The following is a 26,604-nucleotide window of genomic DNA, read 5'->3' on the forward strand; positions in this document are numbered from 1 at the left end:
AGTGGTCAGCGGCAGCAAACAGTGATTCATAGTTTCCTTGCGCCAATCCCAGAGACTTCTCTCTGACGTAACTTCCTACTTCCACATAGGTGGGAAGCATCAGAGAGAAGGCTCCTGGGTTGGTGCAAACAGGCTGTATGAATCACTGCTCACTGTCCACTAGAGACAAGAAAACTTTTAAAAGATACAAGGGGGGGGGGGGGGGATGCGGGTTAAGAGAGACAAAGGAAGATGTCTGGTCACCGGATAGAGAGGGGACAGGAGGAAGAGATGCTGGACTTTTTGTCGGGGTGGAGGGAAGAGAAGGTATTTGGAGTATTTGGGAGGGGGAGAAAATAAAATGTGAAAACCATGTGTGGGGGTGCAGGTGAGGGGGGAAAGAAGATAAAATGCTGGACCATGAGTGGATGTGAGGTGGGGAAGAAAGTAAAATGCTGGATCATGTGTGGGGTGGGGGTAAAATGCTGGACCATGTGTGGGTGTGGGGTATGGGTGGGAGTGGGATTGAGAGTGGGGGGAAGAAGGTAAAATGTTGGACAATGTGCGGGGGTGTACTTTGACAATTTTAGCGCTGTGTAAGTGTGCCGTGAGATGAAAAAGGTTGAAAATCTCTGCATTACAATAAAAATGCAAAGAACTGATGAATTGCTTCTTGTGCTTTCGTTTGTCACACAAAAAAGTAGTTTCTATTAACCCACTTCTAGGCACAGGCCAAATGAAGTGCAACCTACAAGTTCCAATGGAGTTATTTTGAACTTTGCCCTCTCCCCCCTCCCCTCATCACTACCACCTTGCAATGGTGATCTCCACCAGAGCCGGGACATCCAACAGTGGGAGCCAGACCATGCATAGGAAAGATTCTTTATTTGCTACAGGAAGGCTTATTACTTAAGGATGACAACTTGTAGGTTGTTTGCACAGATAAGGCAGTATATCAAGAATGTAATAATAATAAGAAAACCCTGTTCACCCACATAAAATGACCCCCAGCCTGGTGGTGTGCATAGGTAGAGAACTAAAGGGGAGGAAATGGAGGTATCTTCAAATTGTCTGAGGACCTTGGCAATTTTGCCATTTTGCCCTGAAAACCTTGAACTGTTGATGCTTCACTGTGTTGCTAAAAGTAATCAAGGGACAGTAGCCAGAGGGCTCAGAACATAAAAGCTTAAGATCTCAGTTTGATTCCTGCCTTTATGGCTCATTATGTGCCCTTTAGACTGTCATTTGACCTACTTTTGTTCAAAAAATTCAGATGTGTGACCTGCTTATCCTCTGATTCCATCTTGGCACAGGTGAATTTACATTGCAGTTTTCCTCTTCATTAGCATCCTCAACAAGACAAAACCTTCATCTGTCAGAAATGTGCTGTGAATCTCACAGTTTCTCCCACACCCAGCGCATGATAAGAGGACTCTGACAGACTGGATATATTATAATAACAGACATGAATTACTCAGTCAGAGGCTGCCAACTACTTACATTTCAGTCTGTCTCAGAAAATGTATTTCTGTGCACATCAGTCTACATAAGGAAGGAATCCTGTAAAATGGTTGTGCCTGTGTAAAAGTGCTGAGAGAACGGCAAGGTGCATCAGAATCAGAAAACTGAGGACACAGATGGCAGGACTGAGACAAAACTTGAACCTGAAACATTGAAAATAACACCTAATATTGTCTCCTTTCCTATCCACAATCTATTTCCTTCTCCGTTCTGCAGATCTGACTCAGCCAACGTTCTAATTTTTGCTGGCCTATGTGCGTATGAAAAACATTTTGGACTAGATTCTATAAATGGTGCAAAAAAATCAGTGCTGAAAATTTTAAATTTATAAAGGATCTGTGTCCTTTATAGAATAACGCTAAGTGCATAAACAGTGCCTAACTTTAGGTGCAGATCGAGTCTATTCTGTACCAATGCATGCAAACTCTGGGAACACCCCCTGAAATGCCCCTCTCCATGCCCCCTTGAAATTACGCACTATTGGAGTTCCGCACACATTGTTATAGAACAGGATGTGTGCATAACTTCCAATTAAGGCCAATTAATGCCAATAATTTGCAGTTAGCAGCCAATTTATTACTACTACTACTTATCATTTCTATAGCGCTACTAGACGTACGCAGCGCTGTACACTTGAACATGAAGAGACAGTCCCTGCTCGACAGAGCTTACAATCTAATTAGGACAGACAAACAGGACAAACAAGAGATAAGGGAATATTAAAGTGAGGATGATAAAATAAGGGTTCTGAACAAGTGAATAAGGGTTAGGAGTTAAAAGCAGCATCAAAAAGGTGGGCTTTTTGATGCTGATTGGCTCATTATTCAATTAACTTAGCATGCAAATTGGCAATGCACACTTATTTGTGCACACAACTTTAGTCGCCATATATAGAATCCAGGGATTTGTGCGCAAGTTTCCAACCTTGACACAATTTGTGCAGTATAGCACATGTTCACAATAATGAAAGCCAGCAAAAATTGTGTGTGCTCTTTTTCAGACCTGTGCGCCTGCCCACATGCTCACAGCGTTGAGGGAACACTGGTCTAAGTATCCATTTTTAATGTCTTTTTGATTTAAATATTCTGTGAGACCATAAGTGCCAGCTCTGTGGGTGTTTTAGCACCCCCAGTATTGAGTGTCGGGGGGGGGGGGGGGGGAAGATGTCAGACTTTAGCAACTTCCAAAAGTTTTGAAAAATTGGTTCTTAGGTGTGGGTCACACAAGTGACTTAAAACGTTATCCAAGTTTTAGTGAATGAAAGATCACAGAGAACCCCCCCCCCCCCCCAGCTTTTTCTTGCCTTTATTATTCTTATGTTATTACAGTTACCTACACTGTTCTAAAACTGATCAACAGCGGCGCCAGGAATAAGGTTAAAATAAACGGTTTTCTGGGTAAAACATTCTATCTTAATTACTGCACCATCTACATTTTAAAGCTTTCGTTTATTTCTGCGTTTGGGCATTCATAAGAATAAAAGTGCCAGTTCATACACAGAAACGAAGGCGAAATAAAAGGAGATGTAAAAGAAAGGGGGAATCGAGAAAAAAAATGCAGGTCGCAAGGCAAGTCACACAAAGGCTGCCCGCTAGTCAAAGAAGAGACACCTTGTGACATCAGGAAGAGAGAGCCCAACATTACTGCATTTGCAGTCCAGTACTAAATAGGCAGCATTGAAACCCTCCTGTGTCCGTGAAAGGCGTCTGGAGTTGCTGATCCTTGACCTCGATGGGTTTCTCCTGTTGGGGTAAGTTCTCTTTGTATTTTGTGTTCCTTTTCAATTAAAGTCCATGCACAAAGCAAGCAGCGCCCAGGGGCGTGGCAGGCAGAGGTTCGCACTCGCAGGCTTTGGAAGGACGCGCTGTGATAGGCTGACGGAAGAAGGGGGCGGAGCCTCTAAGAACCCGAAGAAAACTCTCCCTGCAGCAGTCGCGGCTCAGAGAAGCCAGAATAAGAGAGTTTTTGCAGAGGAGTCAGACAAGTTTCTGCAACTTGCCGGGTTCCTAAAGAGCAAACTGTCCCCACGAAGCCTCACTTCTTTTCACCTTCAGCCCAATCGGAAGTGCAGCAGCAGCTCTTGGTTGCCTCTCAGGCTCGAGTGTGGAAGATGCGCCTGATTCAGAACATGTGCACCATCGCAGAGTATCCCCTGGGCTCCGGCGAGTGCTCCGCCTCCGGCAACCGAATGATCAAAATCGCCGTGGTAGGAGGCAGCGGTGTCGGAAAGACAGGTGAGACCCGGAACCTGCGGCGGCCTCTCAACATCCCGCGTTGCTAGGGCTGAGGGAACAGGTTCTTTATGAATGAGCATCTCCCCAGCCAGATCCTGGAAGTGCAATGTTCATTTCGTCCAGTACTGGCAAGACCTAATATAGAGTCCAGAAGGGGAGCTATTACTTTACTATACGGGCAGGTCTTTTTTGTTTTTTGCGTTATTTGCCATTCGGTTTTGGTAATTACAGAAAACAACCTGGTTCAAATTACTGACTAGAAGAGATTGGGGGAGGAGGGGAGATCTGAGAAACTGTTTTTAGTCTTGATCTAACAGTGATTCTGTCTTAAGAATCAATGTGTATGTAACAGTAATCAAATGGAATAAAATGTACTCACAATCAGCTATCAAAAAGCACTGTAAATACTTAAGACCAAAGATTTGTTGTTGTTAATAACTCTCCTCTGTTTCAGCTCTGGTGGTGAGATTTCTGACAAAACGATTTATTGGCGATTACGAAAGAAATGCAGGTAAGCACGATTTATGGATTGATTTAGAATTGATTTTCCCTCCCGGGGTGTAGAAGTTTATCGTACACAGAGCAAAGGGGATTCTAAATGTTCAGGTTAAGCACTGTTATTGTACCTAGAGTTATCCTCCCCCCCCCCCCCCCCCCCCCCCCTTATACTTAAAAGTTTGAGACCATTCATGGTTAAGTCACTGGTTTGGGGGACAGTCTTAATGTTTTTCCTGTGCTTGCTGGATGGACATGAACCTAATGAGTTGAGGATATTTTTGTTTGTTTTAAAGGTAATCTGTACAGCAGACAAGTGCAAATAGATGGAGAGACCCTTGCCATTCAAGTGCAGGATACTGCTGGAGTTCAGGTAAGGAGCCCTGTTGATCAGCAAGTGTGGTTTGGGTTATTGATTTTTCATAGTGCCTTTGGGTGACTGCAGACCCCCCCTCCAGTTCTAACAACTGCTGTAAAATTTAAGGACAGCATGTGTTGTCTGGAAAGGAAGAATTGGTCAGTTATCAATGTATCCTTTGTTCAGCCAGATGCACCTGGAATGACTTAGGAAACTTGAGTCGACTTTTAAAAGCACTGTAAGAAAATAGTTCCTAGTAAATGCATTCTCTAATAATAATTTAAAAAAATGCCTTCAAAAGCCCTGGCAAGTGAAGAATAGAGCCTAGCGAAGGTATCCTCATAAACATTAAAATTAGAATTTCTCATTTTTAATCCACACTCTTTCCGCCTTACACTAGCAGCATCTTCAAACACAGCTGAAATGCATATAGACGAATCAGACCAGGAATTTCCTTTTGTTCTGGGCAGCCATCCAGGTTTAAATGCTTCCAGCTTCTCTCTTTACTTTTCTAGACCCACTGTCTAGCCAGCTAATTTCCCATTCTGTCCAACTACAAAGTTTTCTGCGTGCAGCCAAAGCCTGGTGAACATTCCTGTTTTTACAATAGCATGAACCAGCAGTGTGTATTCCAATGTCTGCAACTGGATCAACATTTCAAATGAAAACACAGTTCACAAGAACTAATATCCATGTTGCCTATGCAAATCACCTACTTAGACCTAACTCCTGCCTTTTTCAGTAGTAATTGAAGGCAAGTTACATTCAGTTACAATAGGTATTTCCCTGAGCCCAGAGAGCTCACAATTTGTTTGAACCTGAGGCAGATTAGGATCATTTAAAAACACTTTCCCACCCTGAGTTTATGGGAGAACTGACAAGATTAATGGCTACTGGCATATGTATAAGTACATTTTAACAAGCCATGTGTGCTATGTCAACTATAAAGGGTTTTTTTTTTGACCTTGTCGTTTCATAAAATGCCTTTTGTATAAGCTTATTTTTGTCATCTGTTTCAGCGGTGTAGCTCTTTTCATGTAATACTTTACCTTTTTCTTTATTGGCTTTCAGAAACTATAAGGTGTTTGATTAAGCATATGTAAACATTTTTTTTTCCAGATCAGTGAACACAGTCTGGACTGCAATGAACAACTGACTAGTTCTCTGCGATGGGCAGATGCTGTGGTGATAGTTTTCTCCGTCACAGACTGTAAGAGTTATGAACTGATCAGTCACCTCCATCAGCACATACAGCAGCTACATCCAGAAAACAGACTCCCCATAGTTATCGTGGCAAACAAAGCTGACCTGCTCCATGTGAAACAGGTGGAGCCACAACATGGACTTCAGCTAGCAAACATGCTGGGTTGTACATTCTATGAAGTGTCTGTCAGCGAGAACTACAATGATGTTTACAATGCTTTCCATGCCCTCTGTAAAGAGATCAACAAGCAGGCCATCAGCACTCCTGAGAAAAGAAAAACCTGTCTTATTCCGAGGCCAAAGTCGCCAAACATGCAGGACTTGAAGAGACGGTTCAAGCAGGCACTGTCTGCCAAAGTGAGGACTGTCACATCCATCTGAAAACAGACCTTGTGAGGTTTTTGGTCTTCCCAGGTCAACATTCAATGAAGTTCCAGCTTTGGAATGCTAAGGGCTGGCAACACTGCATCCAAGGAAGTCGAGGACAGTGCAGAGGTACTTTAAAAACTGATCATGAAACCAGTGGTTGCCTGGCTGTGCAACTATAATGTTGGAACTTTTTAAGAGTTTCAGAAGTACCTGCGAAATGACTATCCCATTTGTGGAAGAATAAGGTTCTTTAAGGGAAGGCTCGGAAATGAAGAACGAGTGAAAAGAAATGTATGTTCAAATGCCAACCTCCTGCTGTACAACTTTTTATCTGAAATTTCAATGTGAAACGCCTGAGGACTTTAAAGATAGTTCCAGTGCAGAAACACCCCTCCAAAGAAAGCTGGCAGGCAGTAACAGTTCACCTAGATTATTTACAAGCTCAGCTACATCTGCCATAATTTTGGATGTGTATTGTTACTCAATTATGTTGACAGGATCCAAAGTCAGTTTAGGTAGTGAATATGGCTGAAAATATGAATTCATCATTTCATATTAAGTGGCAGTATCAAATACTACATTTAATTACTCACCCCACAATTTTAAACACATAACACATTTATTTTTTAATTGTCTAAAGGCACATGATTTTTCCACATTCTGTTCATGTGCTGTAGACTCCGTGATGTTCATCTAAGCAGTCTTAATGACTGATTAAGATAATTAGCATATCTGCTATGTTACAGATTTTTTTCAGGAATTTGTACTGGAGACACCTTTTTAGAAATAATTTGAAATAAATTCTGGGGTACAGTGCCAAATGCAAGTGCTGGTACCAGCAGTGGCTCCTTGGGGGAGCAGGTGCTGTATCAGGCAGGTGGTAATCTTGCAGGAGGTATTGAGTATGCTTAACATCAGTCAGCAAGGAGGGGTGAGATACTGTGATTCAAAGGTACGAGAAAGCGACGCCAACAGGAGCTGTGCATTGCGAAACAGTAAAGCCTCACCTTCCTACATTGAGCCTATAGGAGAACTGACAATGTCAAAGGCTAACAGCCTTTTCTAAAGTGCACTTTAAAAAGCCACTTGTGCTTTTCCTATGCTAACTGTAAGTTATTTGTCTTTTTTTTGTATAATAAAATGCCTTTGTACAAGCTGACTTTATTTTCATCTTTTGTTGTCTATTTCAACAGTGCCATTCTTCTTATAGAACACTTCACATTTTCTTTAAAGCTGAAACCTGACAAATGTACTTGAAAATTAATTTTTAACCTCAGCACCTGAAATAAAAAGATACTCTTTATTACTACGCTAAACACACATAATGAACTGTGTGAATGGTGAGACTGGTAATTATAATGGATCTGCAAGGTGAGCATCTTTCAGTACTGGTAGTCAGATGTGGTACAAAGGTGGGATGGGAGAAGAACAAGGAGAAGCTAAGGGGCACTTATACTAAAGATTAGCACACGCTAAGCTTTAGTAAATGGGCCACAAAGTTATTTGGAGCTGTGCTGAGAAAACCCAGTTGCATTTCTAATGAAAGGAAGAGAGGTGGATTCTAGAAAGAGGAAAGACATTCAGGGGGTCTTTTACAAAGATGCAGTAACGTTTTTAGCTTACGCTAAAAACTAGAGACACTTATAGGAATGTATGGGCATCTCTAGTGTTTTGTGCACGCTAAAAATGCTAGCATGGCTTAGTAAAAGGACCCCTCAAATTGGAAGCAAAACGTTCTCAGAGGACTTCAGTCTCTGCCATGGACTGGAGAGCATCCGTTATCTCAGCAGTGAGCAGAGAAGGTCCGAATTACCCACAGGGTCATCCCTAAGTGATACTTAGTGGATAGCAATAGATGGTATAACTGATGTCATGATGCAGGATAATTTAGGATCTATCGCTGGCCAATGCAGTGCAGTATTTGCCTCATAGAACTAGACCGTTCTGATTTCAAAAGGGTTAACCTTCAAGTTAATGGATATTTGCCCTGAGCGAGTCCTAAGAGGGTCAGATCTAAGTATTAAATAGGCATGAGATAAATCTGCATACCAATTTAGCTCATACCTATTCATTGCAAACATTTTACTTCGTGTATTCCGTTTGTAAATCACGGGAAGGGCATTTCTATAAAGGTTGCCTAAATTTAGGTACCCATTACACACACTAATTTACAGACTAGGTAAACATACACGTGTGAATGATGTCACAAATTGGCATTTATTTGCATATATACTAGACGCTATTCTATAAAATTGGCGTGCTAATCTAATGGTGCAGAACAGCAAATATGCAGTACCAGTGGGCGGAGCATGGGCATATCATGGGTGTTCCGCCTAGCAACGCTCACCTTATCGAATAGTATCAGAAGCGCACATTGCAAGGCGAACTTAGGCATGCCAGCTTATGACAGTCATTGACCTCGTGTAAGCTGTCGTGCCCGAGTTTCAGTGTGCCAAAGTGGCTTTGTGTTGCTATTCTATAATGGGTTAGGCACACCTTAATGCCGTTATAGAATTGGCACCTAGCACAACCCTTTGCCATGCCTACAGTTAGGTACCACCTTATACAACTGCACATTGTAATGAGTTGCCTAAATCTACGAGGGCAGCAAATTTAAAACTATAAAATCCTGAATAGAGATTAAAATACAATTACATTACCTCTCCCCAAAACACCCCCTCCCCACAAAAAAAGACAAACCAAATCAAAATCTATCATTTATTGAAACTAAACAGGCTTGTAATTACAGTCATACAATCAAGCTAACAAGTGCAAATATACACACACAGTCCGACTGCCTGGGGGGGTCCTTTGAAGCCAGGTTTGGGAACTACAAATGTAAAGGACACACAGGGATGTTTCAGAAAGCCACGTGGCTTCTATCCCAAAATTAATGATCCAAAAATACCATGGCATGCTCTATTCAATAAGCATGTGAATTACTGGTGTGTTAAAGTCGTGGCAGTAATCTGCAGCTCATTGTGAAATGTCACTCTTCCTGTCAGTGCATGAGCTATGATTGGCTCACACACGGACAGGAAGGGTGACATTTAAAAAAAAAAATCAACATACAAGGATGCAGCACATGGGGTCAGGGGCCACCATTTTTCAAGATATTGGCGGTGGAGCCAGGGGGCTTTGCTCCTGCCTTTTAAGGTAAGACCTGGGGGGAGGGGTTGGGTGTCACTGAACACTAGAGATTAGTTTTTTTTTTTTAAAGCTGGGAGCAAAGGCCACTAGACTATCAGGACTTTTTGGTTGCATTGAGGGAAGGGCCAGATTGGTTTGGGGGTGGAGGGAGGGAGGAAGGGAACCATGCAGAAAGCAGGAGTTTCAGGTTGGAGGCTCTCCCTAATCCTTCTATGCTGCCACAGAACAGGCAATAGTTTTTTTTTTTTAACTTTATATATCTTTCTTAATTTTACAATATCAGGCAATAGTTTTTTCACACTGTAGACATCAGCACACAGGTTAGAAGCTTCTCTGTGTTGCTGTGGTTTGGCTAATAACCTGTTTACCATGCATTTTTTAATATGCTGTGCGCCAGTGTCTATCGTGCAAGTACATTTGATCACTGAACCCCATTCTGCTCCTTGTGGCCCAGAACAAGCATACAGGCTGCCTGTTAACCTCACGCTGCGGCCCACAGTAAGTTTCTGCATTGGACCCAGGATGACTGAGCAGCAATAAAGGAAAATATAGGAAAGGTAATAATCCTTGTTTTAGGAAAATTAGGATAAGGGAGAGAAAAAATGACCAATTATTATCTAAGAAAGGAGATGAAATAATAAGAACAAAAAATACAAAATAATAATAAGAAGGGAGATGAAATAAGTGCAAAGAATACAAAATAATAATAATAATGAACAAAAAACAAACCCCTCTCCCTCCAAAAAAACCCAACCTCCCCCTATATTTATTTATTTATTAGGATTTATTTACTGCCTTTTTGAAGGAATTCACCCATGGCGGTGTACAGTAAGAATAGGTCAAACATGAGCAATAGGCAATTACAGCAGTACAAATATTCAAATAACAATACAAAGTATGGCATAGTATACTACTTACAATGTCAACACAATACATAATAAAGCATTTTAATTGCTAGTGAAGGGTAAAGCAAAGATGAAACATATAATAGGTACAAGAGTAAGAAGAGTTAGAAAGTAAGGTGACTGATTTAAAGAAAGTTGCACATGAGGTCAGAGAGATGGTTAAATATTATCTCAGCTAGGGTAGGGGTGGATAAACATGTCCTGCTGCAGTATGTGCAGCCCGAGTCACTCCTTGTGTGTGAGTGAGACTAACAAGTTAGTTACTTCTTCCATTAAAGGCCTGATTGAAGAGCCCATCTTTCACCTGCTTCCTGAAGTAGAGATAGTCTTGTGTTAAGTGGAGCCTTTCAGGCAGTGTATTCTAGAATGTGGGGGCTACTCCGGGGAAAGGGAAATGGGACTTGATATACCGCCTTTCTGTGGTATTTTGCAACTACATTCAAAGCGGTTTACATATATACAGGTACTTATTTTGTACCTGGAGCAATGGAGGGTTAAGTGACTTGCCCACAGTCACAAGGAGCTGCAGTGGGAATCGAACTCAGTTCCCCAGGATCAGTCCACTGCACTAACCACTAGGCTACTCCTCCACTCCAGAAGGCTTGCTTGCGGGTATCACATCGTGTAATGTCTTTTGGAGAGGGTGTGGTTAGTGATAGTCCTTGAGAGGACCTTCATTCTATAGAATGAAGAGGACAAGCATAAGCAGAGCAACACCTTGGAGCTATTTAAAGAGATGGCATCTTACTCATCCCACAATGAGGGTAGCTCATAACACATCACCCAGGTTGTGAGGTCTAGTAGGTGTCTATTGTGAGGCTAAAATGCAGCCGTTTATGTTTGCTCTACAGCAGGTGTAAATGCACACAGAAGTATGCAAGTAGGTGCAGATTTTATAAACTACACACATACTTCATGACTCCACCCATGCACTGTCCACATTGCACACCCAAACATGCTTACATGCAGGTCATGAAAAAGTGCTGTCGCATGTCCCCTGTGGAATAATTTTACATGTAAAAAAAAAAACCCTTTACAAAATTATCCCCAATAAGCAAATCTTTTATGAACTTTTCAGGAAGAGTGGGCAGCAGAAGTCATTCTTCTGGCTCCAAACGGGTCTATTCCTTTGTGAGGGGCATGGTGGATTATGTGTCTGAGGACATGCAGAATCCCTGCACAGAGCTGCCAAAGGAGGAAGTGATAAGGACTTGGTATCATGTAGTTTTCTCATGCAGTGTGGGAGATGCATAAGGTTGTAAGTTTCCTCAGTCCTGGCAGGGCTGACAGATATGAAGGCAAAGCCCTCTCTCTGAGTGTGGGTGTGGTGGGCATACCCTGTGTGGTAATGCAGGACTGGTATTATAGAGCACTACAGTGGGGGATACAGAGCTCCATTCCCTATAACCCTTTCTTGTGCTACACTAATGAACTGAACAATAGTGTGAGCTGACAGTACAGACAGATGGATTTGGGGGAGGGGAAAATGGGACGGACTTCATATACCACCTTTCTGTGGTGTTTGCAACTACATTCAAAGCGGTTTACATATTATATACAGGTACCTTTTTTGTACCTGGGGCAATGGAGGGTTAAGTGACTTGCCCAGAGTCACGAGGAGCTGCAGTGGGAAATCAAACCCAGTTCCCCTGCTGCACTAACCACTAGGCTACTCCTCCACTCCTTTTTAGCTTAGATGGATTAAGCTAGCAAAAGGTCTACTCTACCACGATGTAACCTACCAGTGCTGTATGTGAACAGGCAGGATGGCTGTCACTCAAGCAGAAAATAGATTACATAGATGGGAAAATGCATTTCACACATGAAGGCCTTTCAAAACAGAGGCTCATAAATGTTTTCTACCTTGCTATCCCTCTATGATTATTTCATAACTCTACAAATGGGTTTTATATGCATGTCTTTTATCTTCCCATTTTCCTACGGATCCAGACAGAATAAAGCCAAAGCTCCCCAATCTATGCAGATTTATCTCCTGAAGAAGAGACGGCTGAGGGGGAGATATAATAGAGGTCTATAAAATAATGAGTGGAATGGAACGGGTGGACGTGAATCACTTGTTTACTCTTTTCAAAAATACTAGGGCTAGGGGGCACACAATGAAGCTGCTAAGTAGCACATTTTAAAAAATCAGAGAAAATATTTCTTCACTCAATGTGAAGAAATTAAACTCTAGAATTCATTGTCAGAGAATGTGATAAAAGCAGTTAGTTTACGGGGTTTAAAAAAAGGCATGGATAACTTCCTAAAAGAAAAGTCCATAAGCCATTATTAAAATGGACTTGGGGAAAAAACACTGCTTACTTCTAGGATAAGCAGCATAAAACCTATTTTACTGTTATGGAATCTTGTCAGGTACTTGTAACCTGAATTGGCCACTGTTGGAAACAGGTTACTTGGCTTGATGGACCTTCAGTCTGTCCCAGTATGGCAACACTTATGTTCTTATATTCTGAAACCCAATAGGCTGTGGGTTGAGACAGGGCCTGGGGATACAGAGGAAGCAGCATTCTTGATCCCTGGAAGAAGAGGGTCCTACGAAACAAATGGATGATTGACTACAAGATCCATGATGGGCAGCAAAACAACAGATCGTTAATATAAAAGTGATCACATTCATTCACCATACATAAAAGCATACATAAATACATACATACATAAACAGTTAAAAGCCTGACATGGCCATGTTTTGAAGGGCTGTGTCAGGGGCTTTAAAATCTGTAAATAAATATAAGTACATAAGTAATGCCATACTGGGAAAAGACCAAAGGTCCATCGAGCCCAGAATCCTGTCCCCGACAGCAGCCAATCCAGGTCAAGGGCACCTGGCAAGCTACCCAAACGTACAAACATTTTATACAAGTTATTCCTGAAATTGTGGATTTTTCCCAAGTCCATTTAGTAGCAGTCTATGGACTTGTCCTTTAGGAAACCGTCCAACCCCTTTTTAAACTCTGCCAAGCTAACCGCCTTCACTACGTTCTCCGGCAACGAATTCCAGAGTTTAATTATGCGTTGGGTGAAGAAACATTTTCTCCTATTTGTTTTAAATTTACTACACTGTAGTTTCATCGCATGCCCCCTAGTCCTAGTATTTTAGGAAAGCGTGAACAGACGCTTCACATTAACCTGTTCCACTCCACTCATTATTTTATATACCTCTATCATGTCTCCCCTCAGCTGTCTCTTCTTCAAGCTGAAAAGCCCTAGCCTCCTTAGCCTTTCTTCATAGGGAAGTCGTCCCATCCCCGCTATCATTTTTGTCGCCCTTCGCTGCACCTTTTCCAGTTCTACTATATCTTTCTTGAGATGCAGCGACCAGAATTGAACACAATACTCAAGGTGCAGTCGCACCATGGAGCGATACAACGGCATTATAACATCCTCACATCTGTTCTCCATACCTTTCCTAATAATACCCAACATTCTATTCGCTCTCCTAGCTGCAGCAGCAGTACACTGAGCAGAAGGTTTCAGTGTATTATCAACACCCAGATCCCTTTCTTGGTCCGTAACTCCTAACGTGGAACCTTGCATGACGTAGCTATAATTTGGGCTCTTTTTCCCCACATGCATCACCTTGCACTTGTTCACATTAAACGTCATCTGCCATTTAGCCGCCCAGTCTCGTAAGGTCCTTCTGTAATTTTTCACAATCCTCTCATGAGTTAATGACTTTGAATAACTTTGTGTCATCAGCAAATTTAATTACTTCGCTGGTTACTCCCATCTCTAAATCATTTATAAAAATATATTAAAAAACAGTGGTCCTAGCACAGACCCCTGAGGAACCCCACTAACTACCTTCTCCATACATAAAAAGTCATCATCATCATAAATTTAAAAAACTCATATTGAAAATAAGGGGCCTCTTTTACTAAACCACACTAGTGATTCCCTCACAGCAAATGGGATGCAGCCCATTCAAAATGAAAGGAATACCAACATGTTCATTTCCATATCCAAGCCCCGAGGGTCACTATCTGGAACTTAAAAATCAATCTTTGTTCTGTCCTTGTGGCTAGAAAAAAAAAATCTGTAGTCCTCCAACTTGTATCCTGCCAAGATGGTGTGCTCCACAAGCGGCTTTTTCTTAATCTGTCTTCTGATGGTGTTCTTTTCTTCAATGAGACTCAAGTTGAATCTCCTTTTTGTTTTGCCAATGTAGATGAGATCACAAGGGCATAATGCAGCATAAACCACACCAACAGTCTTACAATTGGAAAAGTGTGTAAGTTTAAAATTTTCACCAGTGGCTGAATGGGCAAACGTTTTAATTTCCATGTTCACTGCACATACTGAACAAGACCCCCATTTAAAATGACCAAAGGGTAATTTCCTTGTTACATCCTCAGACTGAAGTGCAAATGAAACAAGCATCTCTCTCAAATTTCTTTCCCTTTTCTAAGCCATCATTAAACCTTTGTCTGAGAAGTGGTCAATATTTTGGATGATATGCCAGTGCTTTTTAAAGTATTGTAACTAAATTGTTAGACATATCCATAAATGGTAATGGACATACAATCCTGTCAACCTTTTGCCTTTCTTTGTTTTTCAAAAGTTCCTGCCTGTCTGTACTGGCTGCTTGCTGATAGCAATTGTCAATGCATCTAGTTAGGTGTCCTTTCTCCCTGAATCTGCTTCTCATTTCCCTAGATCTCTCTTCATATGTTGCAGGATGTGAACCAGGGGCGTAGCCAGACTACAGATTTTGGGTGGGCCTAGCCAAGAAGTGGGTGGGCACCAAGTGTTCTCCCCCCCCCCCCCCCCCCCCAAAAAAAAAAATATCTCAGCAGGTGGGAAAACGCTTCTTTCCACCTTTTCAGTCTGTAGCAGGCATGTGCAGAAAACAGAGCATGAGCAGGTGCCGGTATAATGGAGAGTACTGTTTTCGTTACCATCAAGGGGAAGTCTTCAGCTGGTTGAGCTTGGGATCCCCACCAGCTACCACCAAATGTGTGCTACTGTTGGGTGGACCTGAGCCCTAAGTTGGTGGGCCCTGGCCCACCCAGGCCCACCTGTGGCTATGCCACTGATGTGAACACAGCCTTTTCAGTCTAAGGAACTGGCTATATGGGAGATTTATTTTCAATAGTCTAACAAGTAGTCTAACAATTTGTTAAGATCTGTAGGTTTCCTAAAGATGTCAGCCGTAAATCTGCCATCATGGACAGAAATCTGGATGTCAAGAAAAAGGACACTCTTGCTATCACATTGCATCTGGAATCTGATATGTGGGTTTAGCTGGTTCAGCGAAAGATAAAATTCATTGAATTCAGAAGCATTACCTTGCCAAATAATAAGAATGTCATCAATATATCGTCTCCAAAGGATAACGTTCTTGCTGTACTGATATTCTGTGAGAAAGTTTTCACAGTTGTAGGCATAGCCTAGTGGTTAAGAGCACCAGACATCCAGGGATGCCTGGATCAAATCCCACTTGTCGTCCTTGTGGTCTTGGGCAAGTCACTTAACCCTCCATTGCATCAGGTATAAAATTAGATTGTGAGCCTTCCAGGGACAGGGAAATACCAACTCACTTGAAGTACTACTGGAAAAGGTGTGAGCAAACTCCAAATAAATAAATAAATAATAAATTGTCTTCTGAAGATGCCATTCCCTTGATTTGTTGATAAAGCAAAAATGTTTTTGTCTAAGCAATAGAAATTTCTATTACAAATTCAGTTCATATCCTAAGATAAGTCTCTTTCTCTGATAGTGTCTCTAATAATTTGAATGGCACCAGTCTGTGGTATATTTGTGTTGCTAACAGAAAATCTCCTGTACACTGCATTGATCCAAGAGTATTAATGATGTCTGTGGAGTCCTGACATATGAAGGGATCTTTTGCACAAATGGTCTTAACAACTTATCTGTAAAAACGGACAGAGGTTCCAGTAAGAACACAATTTATGATATTATAGGTCTACCAGGAGGTTACTGCAAAGACTTATCTATTTTGGGTAGCACAAACATCGTAAGTGTGACTAATGGGCTCATTTTCGAAAGAGAAGGACGTCCATCTTTCGACATAAATCAGAAGATGGACGTCCTTCTCCCAGGAACGTCCAAATTAGTATAATCGAAGCTCGATTTAGGACGTCTTCAACTACACTCTGTCGAAAGGACGGCCAAAGTTCAAGGGGGCGTGTTGGAGGCGTAACGAAGGCAGGACTTGGGCGTGCCTAACACTTGGACGTCCTTGACCCATAATCGAAAAAAACAAGGACGTCCCTAACGAGCACTTAGACGTTTTCACCCGGACCTGTTTTTCTTACGACCAAGGCACAAAAAGGTGCCCGAAATGACCAGATTACCACCGAAGGGAATCGGGAATGACCTCCCCTTACTCCCCCAGTGGTTACCAACCCACTCCCACCCTCAAAAAACATCTTCAAAAATATTTTGTGCAAGCCTCTATGCCAGCCTCAGATGTCATACTCCGGTCCATGATAGCAGTATGCAGGTCCCTGGAGCAGGTTGAGTAGGTTCAGTGCACTTCAGACAGGCAGATCCAGCCCCCCCTCACCTGTTACATTTGTGGAGGAAACAGTGAGCCATCCAAAACCCACCACAAACCCACTGTACCCACATCTAGGTGCCCCCTTCACCCGTAAGGGCTATGGTAGTGGTGTACAGTTGGGAGTAGTGGGTTTTGGGGCGCTCAGCACACAAGGTAAGGGAGCTATGGTTCCTGGGAGCAATTTATGAAGTCCACTGCAGTGCCCCCTAGGGTGCCCAGTTGGTGTCCTGGCATGTCAGGGGAACCAGTGAACTACAAATGCTGGCTCCTCCCACGGCCAAATGGCTTGCATTTGGTCGTTTTTGACATGGATGTCTTTGGTTTCGAAAATCGCCGAAAATCAGAAAGGATTTGGACATCCCTGACGGTATTTTCGAAACGAAAGATGGACGTCCATCTTGTTTCAAAAGTGCAGGTTTCCCCACCCCCGGGCAAGGACAATAGATGTATCACTACTAAGTGAATGAATATCTTGCTCTCTTATCTTTTATCTTAATTCAAAATAGTGATACTATAGAAAACACTTTATTCTCTTGTTCACATATAGCCCCTTCTGCAAAGCTTTATGGACCAGAATGTCTGACCTGCTTCATTCAGGTTTTTTTTTTAATGAAATATTGATTATGTGAACAGGGCTCAACATATTTAGCTTTGCAAATTTAGGGCAAAAAGTCACTGCAGAGGTCTTGATATATACATTCCTAGATATGCTATCTTTGGCATTTAGGTACCCCACAGTTACACCAGCTCTTGGGATGGTAGAAGTGCTTGCACCTAGGTGCCCACTGTCCTTTACAGAATAAGCCCCTACCAGGCACCCTGTTATAGAAGTGCTCTTTTAATATTTTAATGGCTGATTGGCTGATGAGATGGACAAAAACTATCTATCTATCTATCTATCTATCTATCTATCTATATATATATATATATATATATATACACTACTGACAATCCTAAAGAACATCAGCATAACTGGTCATGTACTCAAATGGTTCTGCGGCTTCCTAACATACAGATCTTATCCCATTTTATTCAATGTTCTCATGGGCTCCTTGGGTCACACCCTCGAGGCAGCAGATTTCTGAGTATTTATACATGCGAATGACGTCAGCATACTAATTCCAACCAATGACGACATTCACTCAATACAACAACGCATTGATGATGACCAAAAACCAATTAAAACTGAACTGTGAAAAAATGAAATTCCTCCTGCAGACCATAATACAACTATCGGACAAAATAGCCTCTTCATAATGAATGACCTACCCTATAAACTTGAACCCTCCCTTAAAATCCTGAACATCACAATAGACCAGGACCTATCATGGGAAATGCAGGTAAATAGGATAGTCAAAACCTGCTTCTTTCAATTACACCACCTCAGACGAATACAAGAACACTTCAGACTCATAGTACAATCTCTGATTCTAACCCAGCTAGAATACCGTAACATAATCTACTTAAACTGCCATAAAAACCTAATATACAAACTACAGACAACGCAAAACACGGCCACAAGAGTTATATACGGACTGAAGAAATTCGACAGGATCTCTCATCTATACGCCCAGCTACACTGGCTACTGGTAGAGGCCAGTATTGTCTTCAAACTCTGTTGCTTTGTCTACAAAATGCTCCAGGGTTATGTGCCCCAATACATGTTTCCTTTAATCAAAACCCTACACTCAGGCTATGGGACAAGAAATTCACTAAAAATATCCTTCCCATCCTACAAAGAATTTCACCTTGAGACCTTTCTCAAACCTATTTTCTTATCAAGCTGCCAAATTCTGGAACTCCCTGCCGACACCAATACACAACATCAACTGCTGCACACAATTCCGTAAAGCTCTAAAATCCATCCTATTCAAGAAGCACGTACTGCTGAACTCTCCATAAATCTGTTACCATGACTTGTCAACTGAATTAAGTCTAGTGCCAATTTAAAATGTCCCCTCCTGTATCTATGTACTAGGCAAAACCTACTTACATGTAACCATACTAACCTGTTCTCTGTACCTTTTGTATACTATGATACTATCGCATCTCCTACCAGATAATGTTGTTCCTATGCCACACTACGTGAACTACCAATGTCTTACCCATCTGTAATCCCATCACTATGTAATCTGCTCCGAACCTCTAGAGGTGTGAGTGGAATATAAGCACCTGGTAAAGTAAAAAAAATAAAATAATGATAATAAAAAAAAAATATATATACACACAAACATACATACATATCTATATAAAATCCAGATCTAAATATCTACTTTATCACTTGAAATCCAAACTCCCATGCAAGTTACAGTCAGGTACTATGTTGTTTCCCTGCCCAACTGGACTTACCACTCAAGCTGTACTTGAGGCAATGGAGGGTGATGTGACTTGCCCAAGGTTACAAGGAGCATTAGTGAGAGAAGCAGGATATATAGACAGAGATATAAATCTCTCTCTCTATCTATATGGAGGGGGAGCCACCATAGACACACTACTAATACTGTCAACTTGTCACATAGAGCAGATTTATACAGATTCTGATCATCTTTTGGGAACAAGCCTCAGAACTGAACATATTTTAATGCCATCAACTCTGTTCTAATGGCTGCTGCAGCCACACCCCTCTAGTCATTTCTGTGGAGGCAGTTTTAATATTTTTAATTGCTCATTAGAGTTTCCTTAGCACCTTCATCTTACTTTACCTGGCTTGCTTTTGTTGAATTGCTCTGGTATCTGCAGACTCTGTATTACTGTATGATCCCCCTGTATGTTTGTTGCTTGTCTTATGTTGTGTGTCTTCTAGGTATCTACAGAATAATATAAACCTAGTTTGAAACATTACATTCAAGTTCAGGTACACTAATTGTGGCAATTCCTGGAAACAGTACAAGTGAATCATCAGCTTCACAGAAATCCCGGCTCTAATGATGACCATCATAATCTTGTCGGTCATGAGATCTACTCTGTCTTTCTGTTTACCAATGAACCATCTCAAAATACCTGTAATCACACCACAATCTGCTTCGAGAAAATCTACGTAACCAACCAGTTTGTATTTATGGAGCAGTCAAGTTACTCTCAGTACCCTGTTCTTTAGGTGCCTAATTATGGTTTATTTTCTATTTCTTATAATGGCCATCCAGCTTATAATCAAAAGACAAAAACGCCTATATTGCGACCTAAATCGGGAGAAAGGCGTTTATCTCCCAAAAACGAATAACGCGGTATAATCGAAAGCCGAACTTGGACGTTTTCAACTGCACTCCATCGCGGAAGCGTACAAAGTTGATGGGGGCGTGTCGGAGGCGTGGTGAAGGCGGGACTGGGGTGTGGTTATCACCCGAACAGAGATGGGCGCCTTTCGCCGATAATGGAAAAAAAGTATGCGTTTGTAGCTAGAATTTAGGGCACTTTTCCTGGACCCTGTTTTTTCATGAATAAGGCCCCAAAAAGTGCCCTAAATGACCAGATTACCACCAGAGGGAATCGGGGATGACCTCCCCTGACTCCCCCAGTGGTCACTAACCCCCTCCCACCACAAAAAATGATGTTTCACAACTTTTTATTTTCACCCTCAAATGTCATACCCACCTCCCTGGCAGCAGTATGCAGGTCCCTGGAGCAGTTGTTAGGGGGTGCAGTGGACTTCAGGCAGGTGGACCCAGGCCCATCCCCCCCCTACCTGTTACAGTTGTGCTGCTTAATGCTTAGTCGTCCAACCCCCCCAAACCCACTGTACCCACATGTAGGTGCCCCCCTTCACCCCTTAGGGCTATAGTAATGGTGTAGACTTGTGGGCAGTGGGTTTTGAGGGGGATTTGGGGGGCTCAACACATATGCACCTGGGAGCTCTTTTACCTTTTTTTTTGTTTTTGTAAAAGTGCCCCCTAGGGTGCCCGGTTGGTGTCCTGGCATGTGAGGGGGACCAGTGCACTACGACTCCTGGCCCCTCACACGAACAAATGCCTTGCATTTATTCGTTTTTGAGCTGGGCGCTTTCATTTTCCATTATCACTGAAAACAAAAACGCCCAGCTCACAAATTGTCGAATAAAACATGGACGTCTATTTTTTTCGACAATACGGTTCGGTCCGCCCCTTCACGGACCCGTTCTCGGAGATAAACGCCCATGGAGATAGACGTTTTCGTTCAATTATGCCCCTCCATGTGTGTTATTTTTCTTTATGGTATGATTTACATTCCCACATAATATTGATTGACATGAAATAGCTGAGTGTGTTTTATAATAGTTTGACCTTCATGGTTATTTCTTTTGGGGGGGAGGGGGGGTTGGCATCTTTGAATGTTAGCTTTTTTTTTTTTTCCTCAGATGTTTGGATTGACACTTGCAGATTTTTCTTCAATGTCTTTAATTCATTTTTCTGGGATTTCTATTTCCTAGTGAACAATACTGTTTCTACCAATAATTTCAAAGAGGGTATGTTTCGGGATGAGGTATGGCCATCTAGTATTAGCACTGTGGGGGTGCAGGAAACCAAGAACAGCTTGAGCATGCTCAGTGTGAGTCCTCTGTTGTTATTCTATGAACCCCTCATATCAATCAGATAGGAGAAGGAGGGGCATGTAGGAAAAGGGATAGTACAGGTCATACATCCAGTTTTACAATTGGGCTGATTAATTCTAAGATCAGAGCAGAGGTCTTCTAAAGCCTCACATAAAATCTATATCAGTGGAATTTCATAAGGCCCTCCAGCTGCCATCATATGAGGACATACGTTTGTATTGTGAAGGTGGTACAATAGATGCCTGGAATAACCTACTTACTAGCTGAGCTGGTGGAAATCAAAACAGTGACAGAATTTAAGCAGGTTCTAGATGGATATAGAGAGGAGTGGTAAGATCATGGTTGAGAAGTGGGATAAAGGACATTGATGGGAAGGGTGGTGAAGTAGAGCCTGTGCATTGTCTTGGGTATGGGAACGTGTTTACTTATCTATCCAGAAAACTAAATGACAAGAGATGAGGGAAACAAAATTGATTTGGACAAAGAGAAATATCCTGCAGGTGGTAAAGTTTGTACGGCAGATAGCTGGGAAATATCCCGGATGGGAACAGCTATACAGACCAGGCTGGCCAATGGATCTTTATCTGCTATTATCTACCATGCTGTTATACCAGATTTTTATTCACCAAAATTTCTAGGTTCTGATTTTGGGTGAATCGTGCCCTATAAGCTGGTGATTTTAAAAGGCACTTCTGCAGGTATAATGGTGTTTTATGTGAAGACATAGACTTTTATCAAATTGCCAGGGGTGTATGTGACTGAGGACTCATGGTGCCTACCGTATCCACAACCCGAATTCAAATCCCACACTGGACTTTCGGTCAGGTAGCTGAAAAAGTCTGCTATCATCCAACCCTGCTTATAGTCTAGCAAGAAACCAACATGCAAGCGGCAGCCCCTGTAAGTTATTATAATGCCTTTGTATTGCTCCATGGTGCGACTGCACCTCGAATATTGTGTGCAATTCTGGTCACCGCATCTCAAAAAAGATATAGTTTAATTAGAAAAGGTACACAAAAGGGTGACAAAAATGATAAAGGGGATGGGACGACTTCCCTATGAGGAAAGGCTAAAGCGACTAGGGTTCTTCAGCTTGGAGAAAAGACGGCTGAGGGGAGATATAATAGAAGTCTACAAAATAATGAGTGGAGTGGAATGGGTAGAAATCGCTTGTTTACTCTTTCCAAAAATACCAGAACTAGGGGGAAGCTACAAAGTAGTAAATTTAAAACAAATGGGAGAAAATATTTCTTTACTCAAAGTGTAATTAAACTCTGGAATTTGTTGCCAGAGAATGTCGTAAAAGCAGTTAGCTTAGCGGGGTTTAAAAAAGGTTTGGACACCTTCCTAAAGGAAAAGTCCATAAGCCATTATTAAAATGGACTTGGGGAAAATTCACTGCTTATTTCTAGGATAAATAGCATAAAAGTATTGTACTGTTTTGGGATCTTGCCAGGTACTTCTAACCTGGATTGGCCACTGTTGGAAATAGGATTCTGGGTTTGATGGACCTTCGGTCTGTCCCAGTAAGGCAATACTTATGTTCTTATGCTCGTTGAGGTTTACAAAATCCTGTGTAGCATGAGAAGAAGCAAATCGATTTTTCACTCACTCCAAAAGTTCAAAGACTAGTGAACACTAAAGGAAGTTATATAGAAATACTTTAAAAACAAATAGGAGGAAATATTTTTTCACTCAACGAATAGTTAAGCTCTGGAACTCTTTGCCAGAGGATGTGGTAACAGTGGTTAGTATATCTGGGTTTTAAAAAGGTTTGAACAAGTTCCTGGAGGAAAAGTCCATAGTCTGATATTGAGACAGACATGGGGAGGCAACTGCTTGCCCTGGGATTTGTAGCACAGAATGTTGCTACGATTTGGGTTTCTGCCAGGTACATTGGTCTGACCCAGTATGACTACTCATGTACTTATGACTCGATATTTGAGTACAAGGGAATACCTTTTACTTTGATATGTGAACAACTGTGTGCATACAGCTTGTATGGCTAAGTTTATTCAACCTGAGTGGTGGTATTCCCTGGGGAGGGTGGGGTTAGTGCTTAAACATGTATTATAAAATATGTACGTAAAATAAACTGGGATAGAATACTGGTGATAAGCATACCTGCCATACACGCACGCACAGAAACTTGATCAGACCATTCAGCATGCAACGCTGGCGCAGACGAGAAGACGACTTCGGCTGTTGGAGGTTGAGGTCCCCCGTCAGCACAGGTACGCGATGGCGGCGGGGGAGGGTTTTCAGCGGAAAGGGGAGGGGGTCGAGAAGGTTGCAGCAGGGGGGTCCAGGGGTCAGAAACGCGGAAGGGGGGGTGTTGAAATCGGAGGGAGGGGGAGTCTGGAACTCGGTGGGAGGGGCGTGAGGGGGCCTTGAACTGGAAGGAAGGGAGGGGAGTCTGGAACTCGGAAGGAAGGAAGGGAGGGAGGGGGGCGTGGGTCTCGGAGGGGACAGAGTGAGACAGCGAGGGAGGGTAGGGGATTACCTTGCTAGCGCCCGTTTCATTGCCTACCGAAACGGGCCTTTTTTACTAGTTTCTAATAATCTTTTACAATTGTTTTCAATAATGTTTGCTATTGTTTTGGGTGAACCAGTGTGGTGGCAATCTCCACCTACTGCCAGCAAGCTCCACCTACTGGCCTCAACCCATATAATGCGCTAGATAGCTTCCTGCTGTCTCCTGTTCTCAAGTTAACCTCCTTGGTCCCTCCTCATGTTCCAGGAAGTTGTGCTGCTCTCTGCCCACTCCCTCCCCCATCCCTCACACCATAGCGTTTGTGGTGCATAAAGATGCATGAATCTGAAAGACAGCTGAGCTGGGATTTAAGTCCACAATAATAAAGCATTAGTCAAAGTACTTCTGTTAGAAAATGAGGAAGGATTCTTCATGTTAAAATGTACTTTCAAAGAAGTTAATAAAAAATCTGTAAGGGGTAAGGAGTCTGGTTCTATTGTGCTTTTTCCTCTAGTGTACTCTTAACCATGGGATGATATCTTTCCAGGGGGGAGAGAATAAAGAAGCCTGTGGCACCCCCCTGCCTATAATAGAATTTGAAATCTTTTTACTAGTGGCAATGGAATTTAATCTTGATCCCCTGGATTTTAACACCCTGGCGCAATAATCTGTTTGCATAATCATGCCAGTGGAGATTTATAACTGTATAATGCATGGCTAAGAATAGAACCCTGGTAATCACATCCGTTACAGTCCTACTCGGTTTTTCTTCTCTCTTATATTTACTCAAAATAAGAAAACAGAGCCACAACTTTCACACAGCTTTGTTTCCGTTTAAAGCAGCAGCACTGGCAAACATTTTTAGATGATTTGATGGGCACTGTATACAAGCAAAATCACACATATCTTCCTTTTTAAACTGATGCATATTTAATTTGAGGAAAAATGTTAATGCTTTAGAAAGCTCCCTCCAGCTTAACCATGTTCAGAATTCACAGAATATTTTAAGACTCCCACTTCATAGCAGGTTAAACCATTCCAGCCTTTACTTAGCATTTAATTAAGCAAGCAAACTTTTTTTTTTAACCTGCCAACCTGTTCAAATGAGGTTACTCAAGAGCACAATTCAAGTTGAAATGGCTCAAGTTGCAATGCCATGGGAGCTTAGAGCTACTGTATTCCCTGCATACCATTAAACTTCTAGGTACATGCAGGTGCTGCATAGGTGACCTCAATCAGAACCTGGAGCAGGCAAAGCACTGATCCACGAACCAGAAGAATAAAGCATGACTAAATGAAGACAGACCCCAAGAAGATTTTTTAAAACCAACATTTTTGAATTTATTTAGGGGCCCTTTTACTAAGCTATGCTATGAAATGGGCTTAGCACGTTCTTATGCAGGCCTTTCCTATGCTTTCAGCACATTTCTAGCATGGCAGTCAAAAAGGGCTCTTTCTAATTTGTCTTATTTCTGGCCATGCGCCAATATTATCATTAGGGTGCAGAAGTAGCATACCCAGACAGTCGATTTAGGACAGGAGAAAGACTTAAGTAGGTGGGCCAAAAATGTCATGTCCGCCCTCCCCTGAATTAAAGCCAAACCCAAATTTAATTTTCACCTCCTCCCCCACCCTCAAAGTAAATGAAATACCTCTGCTGGCGGAGATCCCCCAAACCTTTCCAGCTGAAGACCTCCTTCCTGCAGAAAGAACTTAAATGTTGGGCAGCCGCCAGCACTGTTCCTGATCCACAGCTGCCAGCCACCAGCCTCCACATATGCTCAGTTTTGCGCAAGAATGAAAACTGAGCATGTGCGTAGTGGTGGGGGAGACTGCAGCTTGGGAACAGTGTTGGGGATGCGCACAATTTAAATTCTTCTGGTGGGGAGGAGGTCTTCGTCTGGCAGGGCTTGGGATACCCACTAGCCCCAGCCCACCCAGGCCCACCTGTGGCTACGCCACTGGGGTGTAGCCATTAAACAAAATTACCGCAGGAGCACTTATCGTTTCCTATTTAGGAGGTGCTAAGGGCTCCAGCGTTATGGATGCGCTATCCAGTTAGTATGGCGGTGATGTCAGTGCAATAGCTGGTTAGCGAATCCACGCCCATTCTCCACCCCTGCCATGCCCACTCCCCAAAAATATACAAAAGTAAATATCGTGCACTTAGCAAACTCAGATGGCAAAACTTATGGAGAACGCTTTAATGTATCCTGCATTAGGCCATTTTATATTCCGTAAAAGCCTATATAATTCCATGCAGATCACGGTAACAAAAAAAACTGAAACAATAATCCGGGAATTACAAAAACTTTACGTCAAGAATCAGAAATGTAAACCAACCCACATAATTCTTAAATGGAAAAGTTTTTAGTTGCTTTCTAAATCTTAAATAGTCCCTTAAAGAACGGACTGAAATAGGAAGGGAATTCCAGACTGCTGCATTTTGTAAAACTGTCTGACGGACTTAACTGAACCAACTGGAGGAAATTTAAAAACAGCCTGACCCCGTACTTGTCTATTTAACAGGTAAAAAAAACCCAGCCACATATGATGACACATCCCTATAAAGGGACATAAAAACCATGTCACAGTATGCCCTGACGTCCCTGAGATTTCAACACAAGCAAACTGGCTGACTTCTCTGCCTATTGGAAATAAAAAAGAAAGAGGGGTTCATGGAGTACTCTACTACCTGTGGTAGAAATATAAAAAAAAAAAAAAAGCAGGAGTGGGGGTGGGGGTGGGAGGAATATAAGTCACAATTACTTTATAAGGCCAGATTCCTTGTAGAAAACTAGGTTGAAGAGGAAGCCACAGAGTCCGATATTTAGGAGACTCGAGTTAGTGC

General features: G+C 42.2%; 1 protein-coding gene across 1 annotated transcript; it reads left to right on the plus strand.

The window, feature by feature from the left end:
- The first annotated feature begins 3,440 nt into the window (after positions 1-3,440).
- On the plus strand, positions 3,441-7,318 carry RASL11B (RAS like family 11 member B). The gene is made up of 4 exons (XM_030191375.1): positions 3,441-3,734; positions 4,189-4,245; positions 4,526-4,602; positions 5,707-7,318. The coding sequence occupies exons 1-4, from the start codon at positions 3,611-3,613 to the stop codon at positions 6,169-6,171; spliced, it is 723 nt and encodes a 240-aa protein (XP_030047235.1). The 5' UTR covers positions 3,441-3,610; the 3' UTR covers positions 6,172-7,318.
- Positions 7,319-26,604: the final 19,286 nt, after the last annotated feature.

The sequence above is a fragment of the Microcaecilia unicolor genome, chromosome 2 (genome assembly GCF_901765095.1).
Source record: "Microcaecilia unicolor chromosome 2, aMicUni1.1, whole genome shotgun sequence".
Lineage (NCBI taxonomy): Eukaryota > Metazoa > Chordata > Amphibia > Gymnophiona > Siphonopidae > Microcaecilia > Microcaecilia unicolor.

What these genes read in the sequence shown, in the direction of transcription:
- RASL11B (XM_030191375.1), top strand. Translation starts at nt 3,611, where the DNA reads ATGCGCCTGATTCAGAACATGTGCACCATCGCAGAGTATCCCCTGGGC. An exon ending in CGATTACGAAAGAAATGCAG is followed by an intron (nt 4,246 to 4,525) that starts GTAAGCACGATT and finishes TTTGTTTTAAAG; the next exon opens with GTAATCTGTACAGCAGACAA. An exon ending in AGGATACTGCTGGAGTTCAG is followed by an intron (nt 4,603 to 5,706) that starts GTAAGGAGCCCT and finishes TTTTTTTTCCAG; the next exon opens with ATCAGTGAACACAGTCTGGA.